General features: G+C 41.5%; 1 protein-coding gene across 1 annotated transcript in view; it reads right to left on the bottom strand.

The window, feature by feature from the left end:
- prdm16 (PR domain containing 16) overlaps positions 1–26,650 on the bottom strand; it is a 174,818-nt gene that overhangs the window by 109,100 nt on the left and 39,068 nt on the right. Inside the window, 1 exon segment of the mRNA XM_084916124.1 lies at positions 5,120–5,583. Within this exon segment, the coding sequence (XP_084772250.1) occupies positions 5,120–5,583 (464 nt within the window).

Raw genomic sequence — 26,650 nt, 5'->3', positions numbered from 1 at the left:
ATGTGGGTGTGTTCAGTTTACCTCCCTTGTCTCGTCTCATTAATTACTCCCAGCTGTGTCCCCCACCTGTGTGTAATCTCCCTGTGTTTCTCTGAGTGTATTTAAGTCGTGTCTTCTGCTGTAGTAGTCGCTGGTCCATCTGTGTTTCTACCATGTTCCATTCGTGTGTTCTCCCTGCTGTCACCATCATATACCATCGTCTATCTTCCTTCGTGTTCTGGTTCGTGTTCAGTAGTTAGTTGTTCCCAGTATAGTTTAGTTCATTCTCTGTTTGCCGTTTGTCTATTTTTATTTTGTTTAATAAACCACCTTCACACCTTTACAAGTGCCGTGACACTCACATTATCCTTTTGCTTGATGTGTCTGCTGTCCTCAGGTAGAGTCAGGCAGTTTTTGCTCTATCAGCTCAGTGCCAGTCACCTTAAGGGTAAACATCAAGATAACGAACACCTTCCTGTGAAAGGCAAACAGATCAGACAAGCTGCAAACTGCACCTTGAGTGCCCTGTGGGGCATAAGAACTTGGCCATCTGCCCTCCTCGGGCAAAACACAAAAGCCAAGCAAACACTTCAAGACACAAGAAGTGGGTCGGGACAGATAAGTGTCAGGGTGCGCCAGGACTTCTCCTCCAAAGCATTTGAAAAGAAGGTCTTAGCTTAGCTCAGCGATTAGGTTATGAACAATAAAGAAGTGAGCTGTGACACGATTTATTAAGTGCCTGACACATGGTGAGGGAGATACATCCTGCCATAGCTGGATGGGTATCTGTCACGTAGGACGTAGGCGACATTATAGTGCCCGCCAGAAGACTTAGCCTATCACTAAGTCAATAACTGGCTAAACAGAAGAGCTAGCATTCTTTTCACCTCTTTCCACACATCACTGGATAAATGATACTGATATGGAAAATCACCCCACAAAAAGTAAACAGAAAAAGAATGACGGACAGGGAGAAGGAAGTTTGCCTGGCAACAAAGTCATCCCAAGGTCCACTAAATGGACTCTAAAGCGCACATTTCTATATGTCAAAACATATGCGTTGACTTTGTCCAAAGGGTCAACATCAATGCGCATATCAAAATGTAAAAATGCACAATAATCCTCTTTAATGTATTCCACTGTGAAATATTTAAATCCCTTAAACTTAATAAGCCAGAACATCAACAACAGCTAATTACATGAGCATTAAATGGTAGCAAACAGACAAGCAAATGGCTCTGTCTTCGCAAAGTTGGTGAGAATGTGCTGCAAGGTTTGATGTGTGACCTTCACGCAAAAACTTGGTGAGATAGCAAGCACAATCTGGAGAAACAAAAGATAGAGAGAAAAGACAAACCTAATAGGTGAGTTTTAAAAGCCATGATTCAGAGGTGCAAAGATACGCCCAGTGATCACAGGGCAAGGAGAATGTGCAAACACCATTAATATCGCACTGAAAGGGCTTGGTCGCACGGTTTGTTTTCTTAACAAATGTTCATAATACAAACAGCGATTTGATTTTATGTATTTTTTTTCCCTAAAGACCAAAGTCAAGTTGCATTTTTAACCTTTTATCTCTTGACTTCTATATGAAACACTGTTAGTAGCTTTCCTAGCTCTATAGTAAATGTAAATTTTTATTAACATGTGTGGCTGCCAAAAACAACCACAGATGTGTTGCCCATATGCCTCCTGCCATCTGAGCACCTACGGGAGTATGATCATACAGTCTAGTCAGTGCCAATCAGTGAAGAACACAATACCTCCAGCTACTGTATGGCGACATGTCTCTATCAATAGACAAGTCAAGCCAATCTACCAGTTAGATAATAGCAGCAGTCGCTCTGACAGTTAGATCCCTACACTGGACTCTCTGTGGGCCTTGCCTCTCTCTGCTTGCCTTCCTATCCTCAGGGGTTAGCAGTCCTACACACCCAACCAGATAGAGACACACACACACACACACACACATAAGGTGGACCTGGGGCTCTGGCGTTCTATCATGTTTAGCTAAAGGGGGAGCATAATGGTTTTTAAATGGATGACTCAGTGCTGGCCCAGAGAGGGCATCTGAGACAGAAGAGAATGGCCATGGCCTGCAGCGAAGCAGTTCTTAGATTGAGCTGTCCGTCTCACTAAAATGAGTCTGAGTTAACACCTCTTCCAGTTCCCAGTGCCCCAGGACAGACAATAGCAGGCTTCCTCTCTGCCTTTCCCTTTCTTCGTTCTGTTGTTCCTAACCTTTCACTCTCTCTTTCTATTACTCCGTGTTTCTCTGCACCCATCTTAAGCTTTTACTCAGAGATCCAGAGAGCACTAAAGCATCGAGCATGTGACTGAGCTGTTTGGGTTCACTGGTAGACCACAGAGCTTACAAAGCCAACATGATGAGTTATTGCCAGTCTTAGTAAAAAAGAACAAATAAAAAATAAAGTCAAAATTCCACAAAAATGTAGACAGTGTATTTAAGCTGTTTTGGATGCAGCAATGCTGCTGCAGATGGATTATATCACTGTTGATGGGTGAAAACCTTGTGACTGCAATTTTAGCAATTTTGTATTCTTAGGATTGACAGGGCTTCACTTACAGTTTAATCAATATCCTTTGAGTTTTACATAATTCTATAACTTAAAATTAGGCTGTCATCAAGAAGAAACCAAGATTGTTTGGGGGGAGGAGCGGTGGTGCCTTTGGGGTTCACCCAACATCATGAATTTACTAATTTTTAGATAAAGTGGAAGCACAGTTATGCAAAGATAATCACTCTGATAATTACATTCAGCTTTTGATCTAAATTGTCACAGTACCTGCTGAGTTCTAACATATGAGGTCTTGGTTAGATACTATCACACACAAAGGTCTCGGGTGACTTCTCCTATTATCTCTCACAGCACATCACTGTGTTTTGGCAGGGGACTGTTACAACACACAACAGACCTTTAATGAACACTCATGTTTTCTTCCTGCATTTTTGATGTTGTTTGAAACATTTTGGGGTTTTGCATTTTACGGTTTCCCTCTATCAAAAAGCATCAAGTCTTCTCGTGTCCACTTACATCTTTCTGTACTTAGCCAAGGTTCTGTCACTCCCTCGCCTGTCTATTTGTCTAAGACCAGGGGCAGTAGATGAGTAGATGGTGAAAGGGGGGAGAAATGGGGTGTATGGGACTCCTAAGGGAGTCTGTTGATGACTATCAACAGGCTGACTGTTATGACTATCTGTGATAAGAGTCTGGGAGAGAAGAGCCTCTGAAGATTTCCAGCCCACAGCCCAGACAGGATATCTTTAAAAAATAATACACCCTAAGCCAGGGTCAGTCCTCCAATGGCTATTCAGAAGGAGAAAGAAGAGAAGATGGAATTATTGTTCCCTTTTGACAGGATGGGAGGCAGAGATCAAAGATTTTACCTTGACGAGAAATAAAACTGACCTCAGGCTAATAGCAACATGCATACTGATCTAGAAAGAGTATATTGAAAATGTCACAAAACGCCAAAACGTTCCAGCATCAGCTGAGTCTTGGCTGTGTTCGCATACATACCTTTCCGGGTGGCTTATGAAACTGAAACTGACAAATGAACAGAAAACTATCTTTGTAATATCCTTCAACTGTATGTTCCTCATATCTACTGTACAGTATAAAGCGCCTTGAGGCGACTTTTGTTGTTATTTGGCGCTATATAAATAAAATTTAATTGAATTGAATTTTAAAGGAGTAGACAGAGTGTAAAATTTGCTGAGTTTCTTCCTTTTTTAGGCCAGGTGCGAGTGTTTTTGCCAGGGCACTTTGGTGGGGACGTGTGGATGTGTCTCTTTAGAGCTTAAGTCAGCCTCATCCTAAAGCAAAAGAGCTGAAGCTATGCTGATGAATATGCATTAGCCGGGTGTCTGGGGAGAAAAAAAGGAAGGAGGAGGGAAAACTGAGAGAAAACATGAGCACTGTGGGGAGTGTGTAGCTTTTGGAGAGAAGCCTCTTGCACCCCAAATGGCTGGCCATAATACAAAGTTTAAAAAGGAATATGTTCACCCTGGCACACTGCCACATAGCGTGTGCCTGAGTGTTTTAATCGTCTGCATGCTCCTACAACTGGTGAGAAGAAAACGTGGCTGAAAAAAAGACTTCTTCAGACTGAAACTATGATGGGAATCCTTTGGGATTTTTTTGTTAATTTATCGACATAATTTTCATCTGACTGGTTTTTTGACGGTATTTTATCAACATGAGCTATGTGTTTTAACATTTGAACTATGTATTGCATAGTATAAAGCATGAAACCATGGCAACATTCTCAAAAAAAATTCCCTGCCTTGTTGGTTAAAGTTTTTTTTAACTGTGCCCATCAGCTGCTGGTGTCTAATTCAATTACATCCTGCCCTTTTCAGAATGATGTTCCAATGATTAACTTGTCCAAGCTTCTATCCTTTGTTATGTATGAATGTAATATGAGACTACGTGAATGACCGTCCTCCTGAAAAACGAACAGTCAAGGAGTCAGTGAAACGAAAAGCAGGCCAGCATATTTCACCTCTAATTAGGCATTTGAGAAAGCGAGACAGAGACGGAGAGAGACAGAGACCAGGAGTTTCTTTTTTCCCTTAATGAGCTTACTGAAGCAACTTCAATATCCTCTAATGTCATGTTGAAATGAAAATTAATAGTTCAATATGCCGCCACCGCACTGGGCCACGCTTCTTCCATTTCCATATCAGATGCCGTGACCAAATGAGTCTGCTCGCTTCAGACCGACGCCCAGAAAAGCTGATACCACCGCTAATCAGCCAGATTTTTCCATTTGACATTGCTACGCTGCTCTGCCGGAATTCTGGATAAGTGTGTTGTGCGCGTATGACTTTGAGTGTATGCGACAATCAAAGATGAGGTCCAATCATACACATGATGGAAACAGAATGGGCATCTATGGTGATGAGACAGATTCTCTTGAGGAAATGTGAAAGCTGAAAAGTGCCTCATTGCTTTAGTTACTTTCTTCACTTCTATTTAGCTCCGTGTCTTACTGTGTTGTACTGCGTTACCAGTAGCGGATTAAAAGGGACCCACAGTTTATGTGAAATAAAATAAAACTAATTAAAAGAACAGCAACTATAATGACTGCACAGAGAACCTGTGATAGTTCCTACCTCCCATCCAAAGGAACTGTCTTTGCCTGTGGCCACATGATGCTTTGTGCTGTGCAGACCAAACCTCTCACCAGCACCTATGCGGGTCTTTGCCCATACACCCAGACCTGCACCGGGCACAGAGGACTCCCGCAGCTCCAGTTCACTGGGAATGGGAATGTCATCAGGAATGTAGACAGGCGCCTCATAGGGCGAGCCCTCCTTGGGTGTGGTGAAGTCCTGGTCATTGCTGCTGCTGCTATTGTTGTGGAGATGGTGGTGGTGGGAGGCATAGATATGGGGGTGTAGCAGGTGGTGGTGGTTGCTGTTTGGATGGGAGGGAGTCGGTGAGGGCAAGGGGGACATGTTGATGATGCCGTCTTCTGCGTCGTCTTCTGGGCTGTCGGCGCCACCTCCGCTGCCAGCCGCTAAACCTGGCAGATCAGCCTCTGTGTCGTACATGCTGTCCACTGGCTCACTGTCATCTACGAGACAAAGACACACACAGAGATGTCACAAAGGATGTGTAACCTCCTGGATTTCCATGCCAGCTATATAGACGGGAAGAGAAAATCTGGTTTTAGCCATAAATCTATGTGAATAGCTTCCCTGGAATTGAAGACAGAAATTGAAATACTGTAAATCATATTTCCAAACCCAGTGGCATACTACGCATGCAAGGAGTTCTTGGCCTTAAGTTACAAAATGCACTTCAATGTCCTAATCTCTAAATTGTCGGCAAACCACACAGCACAATGAGGAAATTTAGTGGTCCTCAGAAAGTCGTACTTATCCATCTGACTGGCTTCAGCAACAAAATGCTTAGTTCACAGATTTTCCAGAGGTTATCTGAGAACAGCCAGAAACACAGAGATAGTGGCCAAGTCCTTCGTGGGAATAGTTTTCAGTTTAATCGTGGTCACCACGTCCTGCCAGGACTCATCTTACAAATAATTCGTTATATCTATCATTGACCTGGTGGGCCTCGTCGCCCATTATTATTTTCACATCTAAGACCTGACAACATGATTGTGCCGGCGCTCCAGGATCCCGCCATTCTGACATGAGTGAAAACAAGAACAGCAAGTATGGTTTTGGTAACTTCAAATTTCATGATTTTGTTTTTCATACTGTATAATTCAGGCATTTATTATGTAAAATGAAAGTTTGTATGCGCTAGAGCCTTTTGGTGAGTATCATTCCCTTAGGCTGTTTTTGAGTAGAGGCTTTTTAGTGCGGCATATCAAGTTTTTAGTAAAGCTAAGATGTGTAATAATTTTCCTTCGTAAATAGCATAACATTGGAATTTGAATCAGGACCAATGGCATCAAGGGAGAAGAAAGCTTACAAATATGAAATAAATGCACATTTTTCAATTCAGCCCTCAACAGATCTGTACCTATTTGTTTGTGTCTCTGTGTTTTCTTAAGCACATCTATACACGTCTCTTTGTTATCCCTCTCTAGACAGTCCTGGTGTCTTAAGTCAAAGTACCACTGCAGTTTTACTATCTAAACACAGGGACTGGCAATCAGCAGGCCAACTAGGCCCAAAATTACAGCAGGAGTGGTTCCAATCAAGCGCTTTCCCCCCTCCTAACCTCCATCTAGCCTGCTGCCAAGCCTGTCGTCGCTGCCCAGGTTTTAACTGGAGCTGCAACATGACATTTTAAAAATGTGCTTGTTAGTGTGTGAAAGTATATTATTTTGTAATGAGAGGTTTTAATTAAAAAAATGATGCAAGTTGAATTCAATTAACAATTGGGATGTTTTATTTCCGTGAGTTTACTCATTCTAAAATGCTGTTTCTGTGTTATGTCAGGTCAGAAAGGCAGAGAAATACAGGCAGAATATGCTGTTAGGGAATCCAAATAACAAAACCGTCGTTACAGAAAGTGTAGAAAAGCACACAATGTGCAGTGGATACCTTTTTTTGCTATCTTGTAATTAGACATGTAACTTTAAAATGCGAAATGTTAAACTTTGGAAGCATGTGATGAGGGCTTTTCAGAGCCTGGCAAACCTGCAGCTTGTCCACATACATTTGGGTAACTTATCACATAAAGCTGAAGCAGTAAAAGTCAGCCTTTTATTAGTGATTTTGCGTCATCCCAGTGATTTTGACTGGAAAGGAACCCGTTTTTTAATGATCACTGTTTCATGGGGATTCAGACCAGGCGTGCAATTAAGCATTGGAACATGTGAGCCAGCAGTAGCTTCCACTTTTCACAGATCAATTAAAGTTTTATAACTCAGCCCTATCTGCTGCTCCTTCCACACAATCAAAAGTGTTTTCAGACTGTTAAACTTTTTTTTTTCACTCACTCTCTCCCTCTCTCTCTTTCTGTTCACTCCCCCACTCTCACTGGCACTTGACCCATTGAGAGCAATTTTGACAAGCAGAGAGACAGCCTCGGAAAATCTATTAAATACCATTTGGCTTTAAGAGCCCCTATGAACAACGAAATGCACAGATCGCTACGTCAAATAATTGAGTAACAAAGAGAAGGGAAGAAAAATAAAAGTTCCTCTTAATCTTAATGAACAAAACATCTTTTGTGAGACGCATGGTGCAGTAAACCACAGCGGAAATGGCAAACACGGTGTGATATTAAACATGTTCAACTTTCAGTCGTAACTTTGTTAATTCCTAAAAAGAAAACAATTTTTTTTAAAGCATGTGAGACCACAGACGAATGTTCTTTGCCATTCTGTAATACCATGTTCAACTGATGATGAAAAAAAGAAACTGCAAATGAGAAAACAAAGCAGGCTCATAAGTCGAAGGGTGAGAAAGAAAACAAAGAGGAAAAGACAAAGAGTCCAGCAACTGATGACTGAGCTGCTTTTAAACAGCTGTGTGTTAGTTCTGGGTCTCAAACGTCCCAGAAAGAGATGTTAGGTTCACCTCCCTAAGGGCTTCTTAAAAAACACCCAGGCCAGATAGTGCCTTCCTCTCCCTGGCTCCTTATGTTGTTCTTTCTCTCTCTGTTCCCCTACGCCATCTCTTTCTCTTTTACGGGGAGCTATTTATCCTGATTACATCAGGGGTCAATCATTAATTCGCACCTTGGGGGTCCCGGTGCTGGCCATGGCTACAATGGGCTGCTTGTTCAGCGGCTGTTATTCCAGTGGAAAACTACTCTGCTCTGCCTGAGAGCCAGGCACAGGCCACATGAAGGCATCCCATTTATTTGATAAATTGTAAATGCGTGCCATAAACGGAGCTCTTTGCTTTGTAGCATGGCTTGCAATAACAAAGATTTTAGGGCACGTATGAACAGATGCGGGGTATCACACAAACACACATCTGTTTGCAACTGAAGGAGCTGTTACTGTACTCAAAACACATGCGCAAGAGATCAGATGGTGTTGTAGGTAAAGATGATATCTCATAATTACTACATGTCAAAGGGAAAGAACAAGATATGTCACAGATATAGCATTCACAGTCACTACCCTAAAGTACACATCTGACACCATCAACTATTTATTGCAACAACAAGGAAACAACAATAGCACAAGATATTAAAGAAAACATGTTCTTTCCGTTCAAGATTAGAAGAAGCTGCTGAGGATTTTTTTTTTAATAAAAATAATAAAATATGAAATGCTGATAACATTGTAATCAGCGTTGCCATAGCAAAATAACTTGACACGGTGCTGAAAATCAGCGGTTTAATCGGAGGGCCTTGCAAAAGGCAAATTGTTCTGTGGTTGTGTTTAATCAGAGCACTCTAGACTTAAATGCATAAAGATAGAGATCTGGAGTAATTTTCTGCCGTCTGCCTGGACGCACACAAACACATGTGCCTTGTGGCATATGGACTGAGCGGTATTATCGATGTAGTCTGAAGAGCAGGAGGAAACAACACTGACGGCATACACGAATTCTGAGAAAGGAGCTAATGCATATAATAAAGACCAGCTAATTTCCTGCAGAGTAAGCAGTCATGCCTTTAGTGAAAATAAAAAAAAAATTACAAATCTTTGTAAAGCTGTTGTTCAAAGGTGCATTTTTTTCTTGTTAGGAAGGGATACACATATTGAACAGAAAAAGAACTGCACAGTACAGGATAGAACAGATGCCAAAAATAGCCCGATTATTCAGAGCCAGGTGTATAAGCAGCATGGTGAGGTCATGGCTGTGGCTATGATAACATTAAAAGAGAGAGGAAAAAAATGTGTGTGTGTGTGTGTGTGTGTGTGTGTGTGTGTGTGTGTGTGTGTGTGTGTGTGTGTGTGTGTGTGTGTGTCCCATTGATGGCCATTATAAAGCACACACATCCTATTTCTCTCACTGCCTTCTCCAGTACACACAGAGACTGCATCTTTTGGCTGGCCGTAAATTGATCTGGTTTAATTCAAAAAGAAAGCCAGCCACTGATGAAAAGACAATATCCAGGGGAAAGGCAAAACTATGCAAAATCCAGCAGAGACTCCAAATATGGGGGGAAAAGATCGTCTGCTGAATGAAAACATTTTTTAAAAAATCAAGGCAGAGGGAGACTGTGTGGACCATGACAGATATGAAAAATAGCTAGGTGGTTGAGCAATAAATGACCAAACATTTTGATGTGGGAGCTCTGTGTGCATGTGGGGCAGTGTGCAAAGCCAAGTGTAATCTGCTGCCTGTGCCACTATATTGTGTCAATGTGGTCCCACTTAGCTGCGTCACAGGGCTACAGAGTGATATTGGTACCTGTTCCTCTGTAGTAAGGCTTTTGATGATTCTGTCTTCACAAAGAGAGTCCCCCACCACCGCCACCACCACTACCGCCACCCACCACTACCGCCACCCACCACCCCCACTTCCCTATTTAAAACAGGAGGGATGCAGCTGTAAAAAATCAAACAGGGGCAAATTAAAAGGTAGAAAGAGTGAGCAGTAAAAAAAGAAAGAAAGAAAGAAAAGTGTACAATAGTGATTTTTTCCACAGTGACACTGGGGTACCATATATCCAAAATGACGTGTAAATGGAAGCATGTGACGAGGCGGCCAAAGGAGGGCATTCAGTGGAGAAGGTTTGTGCATTTCCATGTGGGTGGAACTAGTGAGCGAGCATTGGGGGCACGATCATCTACAATATGAGAAAGCCTCTCCGAGCAAGAACACCACACTGTTTCCCCTTGTAAAAGCACCAGGGAGCATTTCCAAGCAACACTTAAAACTACAACACAGCTACTTTGGAATAGGTGGAAAGCAAGAAGGAAATAAAGAGAGAAAAAGGCCAATGCACCATCTGAAGGCCCGTTTCCCCTCCACAGGGTTGCTCATGTAATGCTGCAGATAATTACGCAATAACAATAATAACTATAATAAAGAATTTATCCGACAGCAACATATACTGGGATTGTTTGCTTTGCAACAATCTCAGCAATAAGATACTCAAACTATAGGACTTAATTATTTTATTATTAAGTTTGCATTTTTACAAGCCACAGTTTACAATGCTTATGTCATTGACGAAAAGTGTGGTAGAAAAGTGGGTGGTTTTTATTTCTTTAAGCGCTAACATGACTAAAATATCGTGAGAACAAAACTGAAATTTAATTTCTTTTTCTTAAAAGGTTCAAATCCACGCATCCTGACCCAGTGACCTTGTTTTTTGGCAGAATTTAGAACATTTACTTTAATATTGGTGTCTCTTTGTCTGAGTCTCATCACTTACTGTCTATGACTATAAGGCTAGAAGTCTTTGGTCACTGCAGCTCAGAATGGAGAGAGTGAGTGTGCATTTTTATGTTTGTGTGTAGCATCAATACAACATGGCTGATGTATTGATGTGTCATTTGTGCTGAGCAGCCCAGAGCCATTCCATCCTCCAATAAAGTGCATGTGTGAGTGTGTGTATACACTGAGATCAAGCCTCCAGGCAAGTAGGAGACAGCAGGCAACCTCCTGCAGCTGAGAGCAGGTGTGTTTTTGCGTGTGCGTGTATAAGTGTGTGTGGTGGCCCTGTAGTCCCAGGGGACCCTGGGGACCAGGCTGCTGCAGACATTTATTAACAGGGCAGATTAATAGCACTAGGAAAACATGTTCACAAACATGATAAATATTAATAATAATCAATATTGAGTTACATTTGCCAAATTGAGTTGCAAACATCACCCAGGGGGTGGGGATGGAGAGAGGAGGGAGAAAGGGGAAGAAAGGAGGTGGATAAAACAGGAAGAATACTGAGTGCAAAAGAAGAAGAAGGTGAAAAGAAGGAATCAAACAACAGTGAATAGTCTACACATGATTTACATTTACACATCACAATAACCGAGACCACCTAAATCAGCTATTTTAAACTGAGCATCAGAATCAATAACAAACAATTCAGGCAGAATAAAACTATTCTCATTACTTTAATGTATCAGACCATTGCATTGCTAAAGAGGACGCCAAAGTCGGCGCTAAGATAAATCAGCATAACTGCTAAATGTTTTATATTTCCAATCCTCCAAGGCTACTGAACGAAGGAGCCATCGTCATCGTCAACACTCAGAGCACATCCGCACAAACAAGGCGGTGAAGCAAAGTTTGAATGTCAAACACCACAGTCAAAATTTCACCACCATGGAAAGCAATTCTTGAATTAATTTTACAGCTTCACTGAGATCTAAAGGTGAGTCTGATTTATGAAGACATCCTCACTACCGGTGGAAGGTAGTCAGCACAGTCACTATCCACAGAAGTAATAGAAATCAATCAAATCTAGAGGCAAATAATTCATCGCAGTTTTTATTTAATGTATCAAAAAACGTCACTTCTAAGGCAACAGAATAACAGAACGTATGGTTGCTTTCAAAGATTCCACTTTTCAGGAACAGACTCTCGCACTGTGCTTTGTCGATCTCTTTTTCCGTTTCTATATGTGAGTCTCTAGGTGTGTGTGTGTGTCTGTGTGTGAGTGTGTGTGTGTGTGAGAGAGAGAGAGAGAGTCCCTACACCCACTTCTTGTGCAGCTTCATTTAGCAGGCCATTCGGGACGCCAGACAGCAGCTAGGGGAGTACCAAGGCAGACAGTGTTCAGAACAAACCCATCTATTCTAATTAACCAGGGAAAAGAGAGGTTTGACTTGTGCGTCTGTATGTGTGCATGTATTTTTTCGAAGCAGGGCACTTTATTCAGTTTAACTTTTTATTTTAGGATGGGTTTATATTGTCTTTAATGTGTAAAATGTGAAATAATAATCACACTTTTTTACACTGATTTCAATAAAATCTTACTGGATCTTGGTCAATATCGTGTTGCGTCCACCTCAGTAATATCTATATGTCCTGACCTGCCTGATTATCATAGTTAGATGAAAATCTAGAGAGGGAATTCCTGGCCAACAGATTTCTTAGCCGACATGGATGCACTTGGGTGTGTGTGCATGCTGAGTGTGTGTCTGTGTTAGTCAGTGTGGTTTGGCAGACTGGACGCAGCATACACCGATACATGAGTCTATTACTCTTTAGCCTTGCTCCTGCTCCTCTCTTTTTCTCGCTCCCTCCAGTCATTAGCCAGTGAATTAACGACAATCGAGCATGCTATTAATCACCCTGACAAAAGTGTTAGCATTGCCTGGCTAGGCCGGCGCGAGGCTCTGGTGGGGGAGGAGGAGGAGGAAGGGAATGGAGGTGGTGGGCGAAAAGTATGAGAGTGAGCGCAGGATGGCTACAAGGGTCAAGGGAGACTCTTGGTCTTTGGGGAAGGAGAAAGAAATGTAAAGATATGGAAAAGAAGAGGTGTGAGAGACACAAGCGACATAAGATGAAGAGAAGACGGTGCAGCAGAAAAACAAAAGGCTGATGTGAGCAACAGAATTCAGCACTCAGTCTCTGTGCACTTGAAAATGTTTAACTTTAGTGTTCTGTTATTGAACAGTTAAAGTAGGTTATTTATATGACGGCGAAGCAAATGTACTCAAGGTTAAAGCTTATCAGCTCTTATGGAGTTGAATGTGTGGAGCTGCTGAAGGGTTCCTGTTTAAAGTCAAAGTCATTTCCTCAAGTATAATGCAGTGTAACTATACTGTATGTAATTCTGAATTCAAATTGTACATATACATGTGTGCACCTCTTATATAGTTTGTACACCTTATTGATTTTTTTGTGTGTGTTTTAAAGGCCCAGATAGGGACGGGCATTGCAAACCAGCTAAGGCTATAAATGGTGAGGTGTGTTGAGCAGTTGATGTAATATAGTTGTCCCACTGTAAACTAATTAAACTAAACTTTTAATATTATCAACCATTGTTTGTGGTGTAGTGCTGTGCATCCTACAAGACTGTATAAAACACATAATTGCATATAAGTCTTAGAGAGCATGCAACATGCAAATATATATATATTGTCATTTGTCATTGTCATCTACCTTAAAATACAGAATTTGTAGGAAGGGCATTATCCAATGCAAACTATACATAATGCTTCTATTATCAATTTGTATTTGCATTTACTAAATGGCATATAATGTAGATAAAATAAGACCAGGCTTTAATAGACTTATAGAAAAGCCAAGAAATTACCCAGAACTTTGCAGGAAGTTATGTTTGCCGTCCATCTCTACTCTAATAACAAATGAGAACTCCTTCATCTTTCACTCCTGCTTTCTCCCTCACTACCAGACTAAGACCACCTGCTGGGAGGCCTGAGCTCTGGACGTCAGGTGGGTCACGGCCATCACACAGTCCCATGTCACAGGCTGTCACAGTGAATGGAACTGACATGGGAGATATGCTAATCCACTTAGCTTCAAACTCAGCCAGGAGGCCGGTACGCAGCTCCGTCTCTGCCCACTATGAGCAGAACACACACAGACACATTAAGCCATGTAACTGTGAACTTTCCTCAATATGCATATTAGTTTAGATCAAATGAAGCCAAATGATCCCTGTGGGGCTATTAAGCTAGTACTCAATAGGATTTATATCATAGGAAAAGAACAAGTTATATAGGGATACAAAGACATGTAAGCATGAAAGCTAAAGCAATACCTTCAGTAAATAATGGTTCTCCGAAGCCTCTAATAGGTCACATTTTATTTTAGTTGTTTAAAGGATGCTAATGACATCAAGTAATGGACTAGAGAGGACTAGAGAATGAAAATTATGCGTGTCACATGTTCATCCCGTGTAAATGGAGATGCAGTCAGGCGTGTGTGCATTAACGTATAAACTGACTACTTTGATATAGTTAGTAAAAATGTAAAAAAACAAACAAACACTGCCGTCAAAGGAGCTTGCAAAGAAAAGCGTCTGGACTTCTTTAAGTTACTTGAAGACGTTTCACCTCTCATCCGAGAAGCTTCTTCAGTTCTAAGGTCAAATGGTGGAGAGTCCCAGATATAAACCTAGTGGGAGTATCCCCCCACAGAGGGACAAAAGGACCCCCTGATGATCCTCTAATCGCCTGAGCCAAGGTGTGAAACTGGGTGTGGGTCCCAATCAGCCAGAGTTTCGGGTGTGTTCATTGTGAAACCTGGCCCCACCTTATCATGCGAATTCCTGAGGTCAGATGGCCCAGGATGTGAGTGGGCGTTAAGGCGTCTGGGAAGGGATCTCAAAACTGGATTATAGATGGCAGAGAGTTGGTGTCGTAAACCCCCGCCTCTGTTCAAAGATGGTCGCTCACAGTGGACATAGATGGCTTCTTTCACTCCTCTTTCAAACCATCTGTCCTCTCTGTCCAAAATGTGAACATTGGCATCCTCGAAAGAGTGTCCTTTATCCATAAGATGCAGATGGACTGCTGAGTCTTGTCCTGTGGAGGTGGCTCTTCTGTGTTGTGCCATGCGCTTGTGAAGTCGCTTGTGAAGTAACAAACACTGCATTCTCACGCACATCAGCATGGTGTTATAATCATACAGTACACTCTGACTTTCACACATGCTCATTGAGTCTGCACCAAAGTGATCAAAGTAATTCAGCAAGCAGCTAGGTGTCAGAGTTCAAAACTATTGCACCACTCAGCCAGATGATATCTCAAACCTATCCATCATATTTCCCGACCATGACTTCCCCTATTAGGAGCGGTGGCGGTGTTATTACTAATCTGTTCACTATCCCACAGAAACAGGAAGGAAGAGAGGGAAACAGATGGGAAGGCAGGAGAATGGCGAGCGAGGGACACAATGCTTACTGCTCCCTTCCTCCTCATCCACTTCACCTCCGTCCCCCTCCTCTGCTCGACTCGCTTTTTAGCTGTCCTCGAAGTGAGAGCGCGAGCGGAGGCTCACAATCAGTCTGACAATACTGTATACAAGTGGTTGAGAACAATGGAGGCCAACCACAAAGAATTCTGGGAACATAGCCACAGACTTCTTCTCCTTTGGGTGGCTCCTGAATGCCAGACCCATCGATACACATCAGCTGGCTGAGACTGACCGGTGCCGGAGAGAAGCGAGAATATAAATACATAATGCAGATATGATGTGCTTAGGTGACTGCTTCTCATCCCTGTACTCTATCTCACTTCTTTGCTGTGTTTCTAGGCATGCGCGCATGTGGCAAAAAATGGATTCATCAAAATGTTTCCTGTTCCTTGAAATCAAATACCTATGCACATGCATACACACAGGTCGAGTGTCACTCCCTTCCATAATTACGACTCTTAATTAACACACATACAACCACCACGTGTGTGTGTCTGTGTGTGTGTGTGTGTGTGTGTGTGTGTGTGTTTGTGTGTGTATGTGTGAGATATGGTTAGGCAACTGAGTGCAACAATAAGTGCAAAAATACTTCTGACTGAATAAAAAAGAGAGCGAGAGGAGTAAAAGAAAGGCAGGGTTAGGCAGACATGGAGAGAATGAAAAAGACAGAGGCAGGCAATTTTGTCCCTCTCCACTTTAAGTGCGCAGGGTGTGGGGTGAACGCGGGTCCATTTGGAAATAATTGGCTGGTAATTAGGAGGGGTCGACAGGTCGATTCGGGAACAAATGACTGTCTTTAGCTCAGGTGGACCTCCGCACGAGATAATGGGAGCTATACCTCCCACCCCCTCCCCTTTCCACTTTCTTCTCCTCGCTCGTCTGCTTCTCCCCCATCTTTATATCTGCTGCTGTATGTGCTACCATATTTGCTAACAATGTCTTCACAAAAATGCATACGTTCCTTTATATGTAGTGTAGTAGCAACACACTACATATCCTGCACTGAACACCTACTTACATTTAGAGTACAGCAATCGCCATGTTTGTTTTTTGGGGGATAATGCTAAAAGCTTACAAACTAAGAATCAGGTCATTGTCATTGTGTTTAAAAGTTACATTACTGACCTTCAATGCTATTCAGAGTGTCCTAACAATAGCAGCATGCATTAGCATCTTGCTTAATTGTAAGGTGGAAGTGGCCAACTTTATAAACAAGTCAAGTTCACAATGCTTAATAACAGAGCAAGGTAAGAAGGAGACCAAACTTCACAAACAAAACAAATTTAGAACCAACGTTAAAAAATACAAATACAAAATGATACAAAACAATACTAACTTTGTATTACAAGGACAAGGTGTTGTTCAGGCACACAAATATGAAAGGGAACCCAGAGATACAACAGAATTAGCCAAACAGTGCATTTTGCCCCCATTCACCCTCTACAGGCTCTCACACTCTCTCTGTTTCTCTCCGTGTCTCTTTCCCTCTCCCGTCCTCCCATTCAGCAGCACTGGGGTCTTGTTTGGCTTCCTGCTGTTTGTGTCCAGACAAGGTCTTGATCTGAATACTGATTCCCCATTGATGGGCCCGCACTTCCGATCTAATTAACTTGTTTTGTCTTTGGCTAAATGGAAGCGTCTGAGGGAGGGTGAGAGAAAGAGAGAAAGAAAGGGGAGCGACAGCAAACAATGTCACAGATCTTTGCTGGAGACGCACCGTAAATAACAACAAGTAAACACAAACAGAACGAAGGTTAAGGAAGGATGTGTTAAGAAAATAAATTGTAATGCGTGTGCATTAGAAGCAGCCATAAAAAAAACAAAAACAAACAGAGTTGCTCGCATTAAAAGCAACACTGGAAGTAAACAAGTAAATGGAGGCTTGAAGCCAGAATGAACGAGCACATTTACTGAGCTGAGTGGTGACAGGTGCAACAAAAACTGACTTGATTCTTACTGGAATAGCTACACAAAAACATGGTTAAAATATGGACTTTCAATTTGTTTTAAAAAATGACTCTCAGGCTATTAAGCCTGACTTGTGATTTTTTTTTTGCGTAAAATTAGCATTAAATATGCATCCAATCATCATATCTTTAGAAAGTATATACCCAGCACCAGCAATTTATTGATTTTTATTTCATTAATATCCGTTTATATTTTATAACCCTCCCATGGTAATATTTCATGTCCGTATAACTGGTTTTACGTCCTGAACTGGCTGGAGATGAAAGCAAGCGTCTATGTGGTTTCCCTTCTGTTTACTGTCCTCTGGTTACCCGTGGGTGCATACATTTCCGTGGGCATACGGCCATTGCCGCTATTTTGCCTCACCTACTTCACAGAAGGAAATACGGAAACAACAACACAAATACGTTAAGGAGGAGAGCAGAGGCAGACTGCGACATCACGGTGCGTTGAAAGAAAGATATCAGCGAGACAGGCTAGTGACAATAAAAGGCAGGAAGGCAGGAGGGGTGGGTTGGTGAGGTCACTTAATGACATATGACCCAAAATAAACTGCATAAACAAAGGAATAAAGAGGCTTCAATGGGTAAAAGGAAGAGGAGAGGGGCAGACAGAGGGAGGATCAAAGGGGACGTCCGCTGCTGATACTGCACCTCAGATAATGTGTGGTGCAATTAGCGCCCTGTGACGATTTCCATTAGAGCTAATCAAATATTTATACTGCCTTCTGAGCATGTCACAATGCTGCCCTGGCCCTTCATATCAATGTGACAAATGCCTAATGAAAGAGTGGGCGTATAGACAGTGAGAGGAGGTGGAGAGGCAGAGAGATAGAAAAGGAGAGAAAGAAAGAGGTGTTAGAAGTAGAGTTTGCTCTTTCTCCCTCTTCCACATTTGGTTTGCAAATGTTAGACCTCTGTCATCAATTACATGGCTGGTCTGGTGGCAATGAGTGGCTGTGTGTGTGTGTGTGTGTGTGTGTGTGTGTGCGTGCGTGCGTGCGTGCGTGCGTGTGTGTGAAGAAACAAGGGCAAGGGAGCACTGATGCTACCTTAGCTAGAACCATTCATCACATTGGGCTGGATGCTGAGCCGGTCCAAATGGGCCACATCAAACTCACCATTAAACCAAAATCACTGCTAGAAGTGGTTTGATTTGAATTTGATTCTCATAATAGTGCCATTCTCAATATATCTACATGTCAGAAGAATGCATTTGTGAGCTATAGAAAAATAAACTGACTACAGTTAAGTGGTGCTTCTACAGATAAAAAAATACCAATAATAACACATTCAAGCTGTTACCGGATGATATTGATGTTCTATTGTTTTTTTAAAAAGAAAAACAAACTCATACTCAATATTAAAATGATGTGACCCAATCCTACTCCAACTACATCCAACTAAGTGTAAATGAACTATTTAATATCACAAAAACCTTTTTAGAGGCTTTCAGAAACAGTTTTGAGAATAAAAATGATCTCAGATGCACACACACACGCACACACACACATTAACCATTGCTGGCCAGTGGCACAATTGAGAGAAGGTTAGGGGTAACAAGATGGGCGGGCCTCCAAAGGTGAGAGGTCAAGTCCTGGTCTGACAGACAGATGGAAGAGAGTGGTCAGGCTTGAAGGATGAGAATGGGATGAAGGATGGCCCTGGTTGGGTGCTGTGTCAGTCTGGGATATGGATGACCGTCTTCACTACTGTGACAGAGTAATAGGCTCCCATTAACCGGGCAGGTTAACTGACCAGTGAGAGGAAAACGCTATAACAGAGAATACAAAAAATACTTAAACAGAGCAAAGAGCCCTTGTGTAACTAACAACTTTAAAGACATGAGGCTCAGAAGAAAAAAAGCTGACCAAAACAGGGAACTGATCACGGTGTGTTCTACCTCGCTCTGCTCCCTGGTCTTTCACCTCACCCCCAACCAGTCACAGCTGATGGGCTGATCCTTGTTCTGCTGGAGGTTTCTTCCTGTTAAAAGTGAGTTTTTCTTTCCCACTTGCTTGCTCATTGCCGGCCGTTTGAATGTTGAGGATTTCTTTCTAATACTGTTGGGCTTTTGCCTTACAATATAAAAAGCACCTTAAGGCAACAGTTGTTGTGATTTTGCGCTATGTAAATCACATTGAAAATAAATTGTAAAACAATAAGAGGAACACCTTCGAACAAGAATGCTTTTTTTCTTGCTTTTTAAAATTTGACGGAGAATTCCTTGGAAAAAATATTCAGATATGTCGAAAGAAAATTTAAAAATTCACAAGTTCTTAACTCAATAAAAACAAAAAAAGAAAGAAAATGGGCCACATTTTAGGTAATATTTAAGGGATCGTCCTCTGTTACTTGAAGTTGATATGTGATCACTGGACAAATATAACCTATAAGCAACAGACAGGGATCTCTGATTCTAACCTACATAACTCAGGTTAACAGAAAATGTCAGGATAAGATGCTCCAGCGGGCTAATCTCCAGCACAAGTGATAACATTCAGCGTTGAAACCATGACAGGTGAGTATTGATCTCTGAGTTGTTGAAGGAGGGTAAAAATAGATTACCAGAGCACTTTATTGATATTGATTGAAGAGGCAAAGGGGTAAAATAACTTCGGTCTAAAAGAGAATCCTTCGCTAAGTTATTGTTCAATGATACGAAAAAAAGGATGTGTTGCACATGCGGCGGTTATAGATGTTCGCATTTCTCAGCAGAAGGAAATTAAACGTGTGCTTTAAAGGAACTTCACATGATAACACTAAACAAATATTTAGTATTATCCCAAGTAGCCCGTTACCACCCCTCTCTAGAAGCATTGTCACAACTCGAAAGAACCTCAAACTACAACACGTATACGCAGACCCACATTTCACGCAGTACCATACCTCAGACATACATCTCAAACATTCACATGTGTAATCATAACTCACCGAAAGCCGACATATTATCTCACGCGTCTTCAAACTGCGTCGTCAAACTATGAGTTCCCAGCTACTCATAAACTCTGGTTACCAATTAACCATGTGTGTGAGTGCTGGAGAGATACTAGAAGAGAAGAGGAGGTGTCTGGCAGACCTATCTGCAGCGCTGCGATGCGCTAACGTGAAAGAATGCCAGACTCAATGTGACATAGATAGGGGAAGTGCAGAGGCCCGATGGGCTGAGTGAAGGTCGATGTTGAGGTCAAGACCCAAAGTGGTCGAAGCTCCATAACACAATCTCCACATCGTAATTTACATACAACAATATATCTTATTCATTGTAAAAAATGGTGAAAATGGGGCTCTTGAGACTTTCAGTGAAGAATGTTTTTCAGGACGCATGATTGCTGCTTGGATCTAAAGGGACAGCAGCACTTTTACTCGAAATCCACCTTCTGTCGACACTTTCTCACATTTTTTAAAAAAATCTTTTCAACACTGTCTGCCCTAGATAGTCCCACTTTTCTCTAATCCCCCCCCCCCCCCCCCCCCCTCCGGTTCTGTCAATGACACTTCACTCATTTTCTTCATTCGTCCTAACCTGACAAAGTATCAGCTCCTTACACCACCACCTCTGCACCCAACCTGCAGAAAGACACACCTGTTTCCAGGTTCAAAGACAGCCTAGAGTCTTCCCCAGTTCAAGCCTGGAGTGCTTCTAGACTAGTCAGAGTATGTTTTAAGTAAACTTTAAAGATCTTAAGGGAAGTTTTAAATCATTCAAGTTGAACTGAAGTTAAGTCCAAATCCCTAGTCAAATCCCAAAAAATGCTCACTTCAATTCTTCAGAACCAAGGCCTACCCTCATTTTTTTAGCTAACAGTAGAATATAATAGAATATATTAGAAGAAAGTTAGCAGGTTAGAAGGTGTATGCCAGTCCCTTTTGGGGAAGCGCTTGATTTCTAAATGCTCCCAGTTCCTAAAATGAGACTTGACATTAAAATCAAACAAAGTTAATGTCCTAATTTTTGTGACCTAATTTTGTCTTCACTCCAAGACGCCATTGAGGGATGACCAGAAGGAAAGGGGGAAGGCAGTGGGTGAGAAGGGCGCAACTGTGCTTGAATGGGTGAAGCCATGGGACACTGGTGCTGGAACAAACCCACTTTGCTCATGAAGGGATGATACTGGCCAGGATGGAGGAATGAAAGCTGGGGGTTGGAGGAATAGGTGGCAGAAGGTGGGCACAGAGTATGTGCGTGTGTGTAGCGCTGAGGTGGAGCTGATGCGTCGGTGCGTGGGTGGGAGTCATTAGCACTAAATCTGTTCCATATGACACATACTCACATGGCCTCTGTCTGGACTCTGTCTGTCTGACTGCCCCCCACCTCTCCACCCCCTCTCTGGCAATGAGAGAAAGTAGGTGAGGGTGAGGGAGGGGTAGAGGAGGATATTTCTCAGCCACAACAGGAGCTCTGTGATGACAGGGGCCAGGCCATGTCACACACCAGGGACTCTGGTGGCTCTCCTTATCATGCAGAGAGGGCATCATTAAATGCCCTTTCTTCTATCCCTCCATATCTCTTTTGGCCTCTAAAGCTTGACAGAAACAACACAAAATACTGATTCAGACAAATACAGTCAATGGGTGTTTAACACACATCAAGTATGACCACAGACGTTATGTGTTTATGCATATAGATGAACGTAAAGGAACAATATTCCTTTAAAAAAATCTGATAACAACAAATAATAAGTTCAAATATCAAATCAAATGGCAGGGTAACATTTCCATGCGGAGTGCCACCTTCTGATCATTCAAGTTATTTATTTCATACTGACAAATTGTTATCCATGGTTATAAACACCATTTATTTACCTGAATGTCACGTAAAATATGTCTTATAAGGCCTCATATGTAAGAGCAGTGCATGATGGTCACACTCACGTAGGCACCATGCAATGTCTTATCATGAGTTGCGCTACTACTACGTTATTATAGCAGTAGCATAAGCCTTTTTATTTGATACTAAACAGTGGCTTACATATATGAGGTCAAGTATCTGGCGAATAACCTTGTGTCTATAGAGTTATGTCTACAATTCCCATTTTCATTATATGCCACGATAACACTTAACTATCTTTAAATCTGGGAAGTATCGTGTGGTCATAAAAACAGCTTAAGAGCACTATTTTTTTTAATGTTACTTCATGTTTTAAAGAACCTGAGTGAAATGTGGGGAAACCATAATTTTATTGTCATACATGGCATGATGGTGATGCAGCCACCACACACACTTGTCTTGTCCTTTCATCCTATACGTCACAGGCCTGGTGACTCTCTCTCACACTCACACACACACACACACACACACACACACACACACACACACACACAGGCTAATCACACTTTGCTTCATGCCTCTCCCTGTGAAACAAAAGGGGGCCTTGTCCACATGCAGCGCTTGTACAAGAGGCTTAGGGACATTTTTCTCATTTTTGAACAGCTAATATCTTGCAAAAGTTGTCTAATCTCTTTACGTTTAAGTTGAGATTTGTGCGCTCCCAGCCTACAACACCCCACCTCCTCCAAAAGCCTAACACCTACCCCTACTATGCCCTGACGCATGGTGCTTAACCAGACCATTTTAATTAGGTTATGTGTGTTTGTGTGCCCATGTCTGTGTGTGCGTGTGTGTTAGTATTGTTTAAGCGTCAGGGCTCAGAATTACAAGCTGATATAATGAAACACAGCAGGTGATGAAAGAATTAGAACCCTTTGAAATCAGCCTCAATTTGTACAGAGACAGCTAAAGAAAGTGGCTTCTAGACACAAACATATAAAAAGTGATATTGTCTTATATGTTGCTTTTATAAACATACTTTGTATATTGAAAGGGTATATGCGCACTACATGAAAAATATATATATATATCTGTCCATCCTCTTCCACTTCCAGTTGGATGAAAATACATAATTTGCCATATTTACTCTGTGTTATTCTATACTTTGTGTAGTAAGTTGTCGTTAGTGTTAAACTTCTCCTAATGTTCGGACTTTATCCTTCTGTGGAAAAAAACATCTAACAATAGAGAAAATCTCATAGTTAACAGAATAGAAAAAAGGGAAAAACGTATATTTTATCAAAAAAGTTGTCTTGGCATGACATCTTGGCAATCTTTCACGACACACAACTACTGCATGCAAATATAATAGCGCATACACACGGTACAATGCATTCTAAATGACACTTTTAACTAAATGTTAAAGCGAGGAAGATAGTTTCGATTCTCTCTATGCCCAAAGCAGAAAAGGGACCGCAGACGCACTAAAGCAACACAATGTGCTGGGAGCTGCAGTGCAACTACAAACTCATTCTTTGAATGAAAGGAATAAAGGCTACCAGGGTTACAGGAAGTACAACCAAGTTGGAGAGTGACAAAGAAACACGGAAAAAAAAGAGAGAGGAGGAAAGAGACAGGGGAGAGGGGCTGCTTTTGAGAGACAGATGGGCTGTTCTCCTAAAGTTTGCCGTGCCAGTGCCATGCTGAATGCCGCGATTTCTAACAAGTTTCAAGGAGGGTCATTGTCTGGGCCTTTTTCTCTCTGTCTACCTTACTATCTATCTTCCTCTATTTGTCATTCTTAATGCCAATCTGTCTGCTATGCTATCACACTGGCTGTATGTGCACAAGATTGCATGCATGTATCTACCTATATCTGTGCCAAAGTTGAGACAGAGTGCAAAGGCAAAGATATGGAAAAGGTATTCTTATAAATGCTCCCCAAAGTGCTTTTTTTTCTTGATAAGTGTGTGTATGCGAGTGTTGCCAGGGTGAGCTACATTCTGCTACTGGGGAACTACAAAAGCAGCTGATTAGAAACAGTAGGTGAGCTTTGCTAACAATTCCCAGTGAATATGCAAAACGAAAAAGGCCAAAGAAAGAAATAGAGATAAAATGACAAGCACGAAGAAGGAATCACAGTAAAATGCTCTGTTTCTCTGTGTCCTGACACCTCTAAGAAAGGTCTACTGCCATGTTTAATACCAGGTGCTATATGGAAGAATTTCATAAATACTTGCATGCAGAAACAACTGCAAATTAGCTTACACTGCAGGTTTTGCAAGCAAGAAATTATGCTCAAGCAATGCATGCACATAACCAATGCCCATATTTCAGGCTTGATATCGAGGCGTGACGTCACAGAGAAAGATTAGTATACTGTGAGATAAGAAAATATATTCTGATTAACAAAACAGAAGCTGATTAAGAAAGTATCTATGCACTGCACATACTCATATGTGCTCATATGTACTCACATGTGACCAAATGAACAAACAAATTGTAAATACTTGCACCCAACAACACACACACAACTCTGTGCAGAACAAAACAGAGTTAAACAACAGAGTCAACAGAAATGTTTCCAGATAAGATATAAAGAATATCTGACAATTCTGAATTCAGGACAATGGTCATAGATGGTGTATCGTCACTTTTAGCACACAGCAGGATATTGTCCACTTCAAACATGCTCTTGCTAATAGAAGAAAAACACTCTGTTTTGTTCACAAGATGTTGCTGCTTGGACAGGGTGTACAACAGACAGCACACATGACACCCTGCGAATTCACCAGACACTTGCAGCAGTATTCTCATGTGGACGCAACTGGATATCACACAGACTTTGTACTAGCGAGCTAGTCTTAGTCCCAGTGCAGGCCAATCAGCCTTCACAGGATGTGCATTCTTGCATTCACTTCTCTGAGCTAATGCTTAGAAAGGTTTTGGACTGTAATGCATATCTGAAAATTGCTAAATTATGTCCTGGTTGGGGTTGCTTACATTTTAGCTCATTTTCTAACACAACTAAGTGATGGCCCACTTTTCTGTTTTTTCTCTCTTGGAAAACATTCTGTTGCTGCTTCTGTTGGGTTTGTCTTTTTTGTGTTCACTGAATTTCAGTGCGTCTGTTGGAAAAATCCTAAAGATAACTTTTAACTATCTTGTGGGTGGTGTATTTGCATAAGTTGGTTTTCATAGGTCGCTGATTTCAGCCACCATGCTGAGAATAGCTGAGCCACGTGACCTTAGCTTTTGATCCAGGATCTTAGAAAGAACAGCTTTCAACACACAAAGATGGATATTTATGTTGTATGTATTTATCAAATTTTTTAAAGTAATCATCCAGTCTTCCATAATCTTTATTCCTTCAGTCTTCCATCTAATAAATAAACATCAACTGTCCCATTTTCGAGTGAAAAACATTCAAAAAACCATCAAATGCCTTTTTGGTGCGGAGTGAGATGGCTGCATTAATGAAACATCTTATATTTCCTAAAGAGTTTCAACCATGAATAAATCCTACTTGATTGTGGTTTATTAATAATGCAATCATCTTACTCATTCACACTCATTTTAGAAATAATTTTCACATCAACCTACATTAGCAAAACTGGATGACGCTTACACACCCTTGGGTCTTTCCCCTTTTTTGTGATGATGGTAATGAATGTTTGCTTCATTGTAGGTGGCAGAACCCTTTTCTCTAATGTCTCTTTATGTACCTCTAACAAACAAGCGTCCATTAGATCCTGGTGGTTTTTTTTTCTTTTGTTTTTTTAATAAACTAAATTTAGTTTGACCTCCCCTGCCATGGAGCGTTGTGTTTGCACTTTTCACGCTTCACCTCTTAAGCAGACAGTGTGCACAGATATTACAATACATGCTTAATCAGATTCATATGGACGAAGCTCAGATTACTACGAGCGTCTTTTTTTTTTTTTTTTTTTTTTTTTTTGCCAAAAATGACATATTGCCCTCTAATATTCCTGAAAAGCCTGAGTATTGCTGGAATCCTTTCCAGGTCCTGTTGACAGTCTTTACCAAAAGAAGTCAAACTAATTCCAGAATAGCACGTGCACTCCGAAGAGCTTAACCTCCACTGCTATTACTGCAAAGAAGCACTGAATCAAGCAAGCTTGGCACTGGGGCAAAAGCAGTGCTTCTTTTTCAAGAAAAGAAACACATTAATAACTGATTTCGGCCTGTCGCATGTCTTCTCTCTTTCCCAAGTGACAGAAAGGAACTTTTCTATGAGCTCTAAGTCAAACAGTCAGAGTCCTTTCTTCATAATAAAAATACCAATTTTTCCCTTCAGCTTGGGAAGTTGGCAGACTCCTCGAGTAGACATTCTCTTCCTGTTGCTTCATGCTTTTGGATGGAGGCAACATGTACCCTTGACTTGCTGCCTTTGAGATTCTAAATAAAAGCATTTTAGGCTATTTTGGGGCCAGCTCTGTTTATATCCCTGTTAGCTGGATCAGACAGATCTAGGGTCAACAATAAAACAAGGCAAGTTGAAGATAAATGAGAGGGGAAGCTGGGTAAGGATTTACTATTTCTTCTATTAAATACATATACTCTCTAATAAAGCCTACTTTCTCCATTTAATCAGTCATACTGTGGACATGTGCCTGCGTGTATCTGCATGTCACAGAGGGTCACTTGTACTCAAGGGTTGAAGGG

This window comes from Perissodus microlepis, chromosome 20 (assembly GCF_051167445.1).
Source record: "Perissodus microlepis isolate ML-2025 ecotype Zambia chromosome 20, ASM5116744v1, whole genome shotgun sequence".
In the NCBI taxonomy this organism is placed as follows: Eukaryota; Metazoa; Chordata; class Actinopteri; order Cichliformes; family Cichlidae; genus Perissodus; species Perissodus microlepis.
The sequence above is the reverse complement of the archived record's forward strand: the minus strand, read 5'-3'. Positions and strand labels throughout refer to the sequence as shown.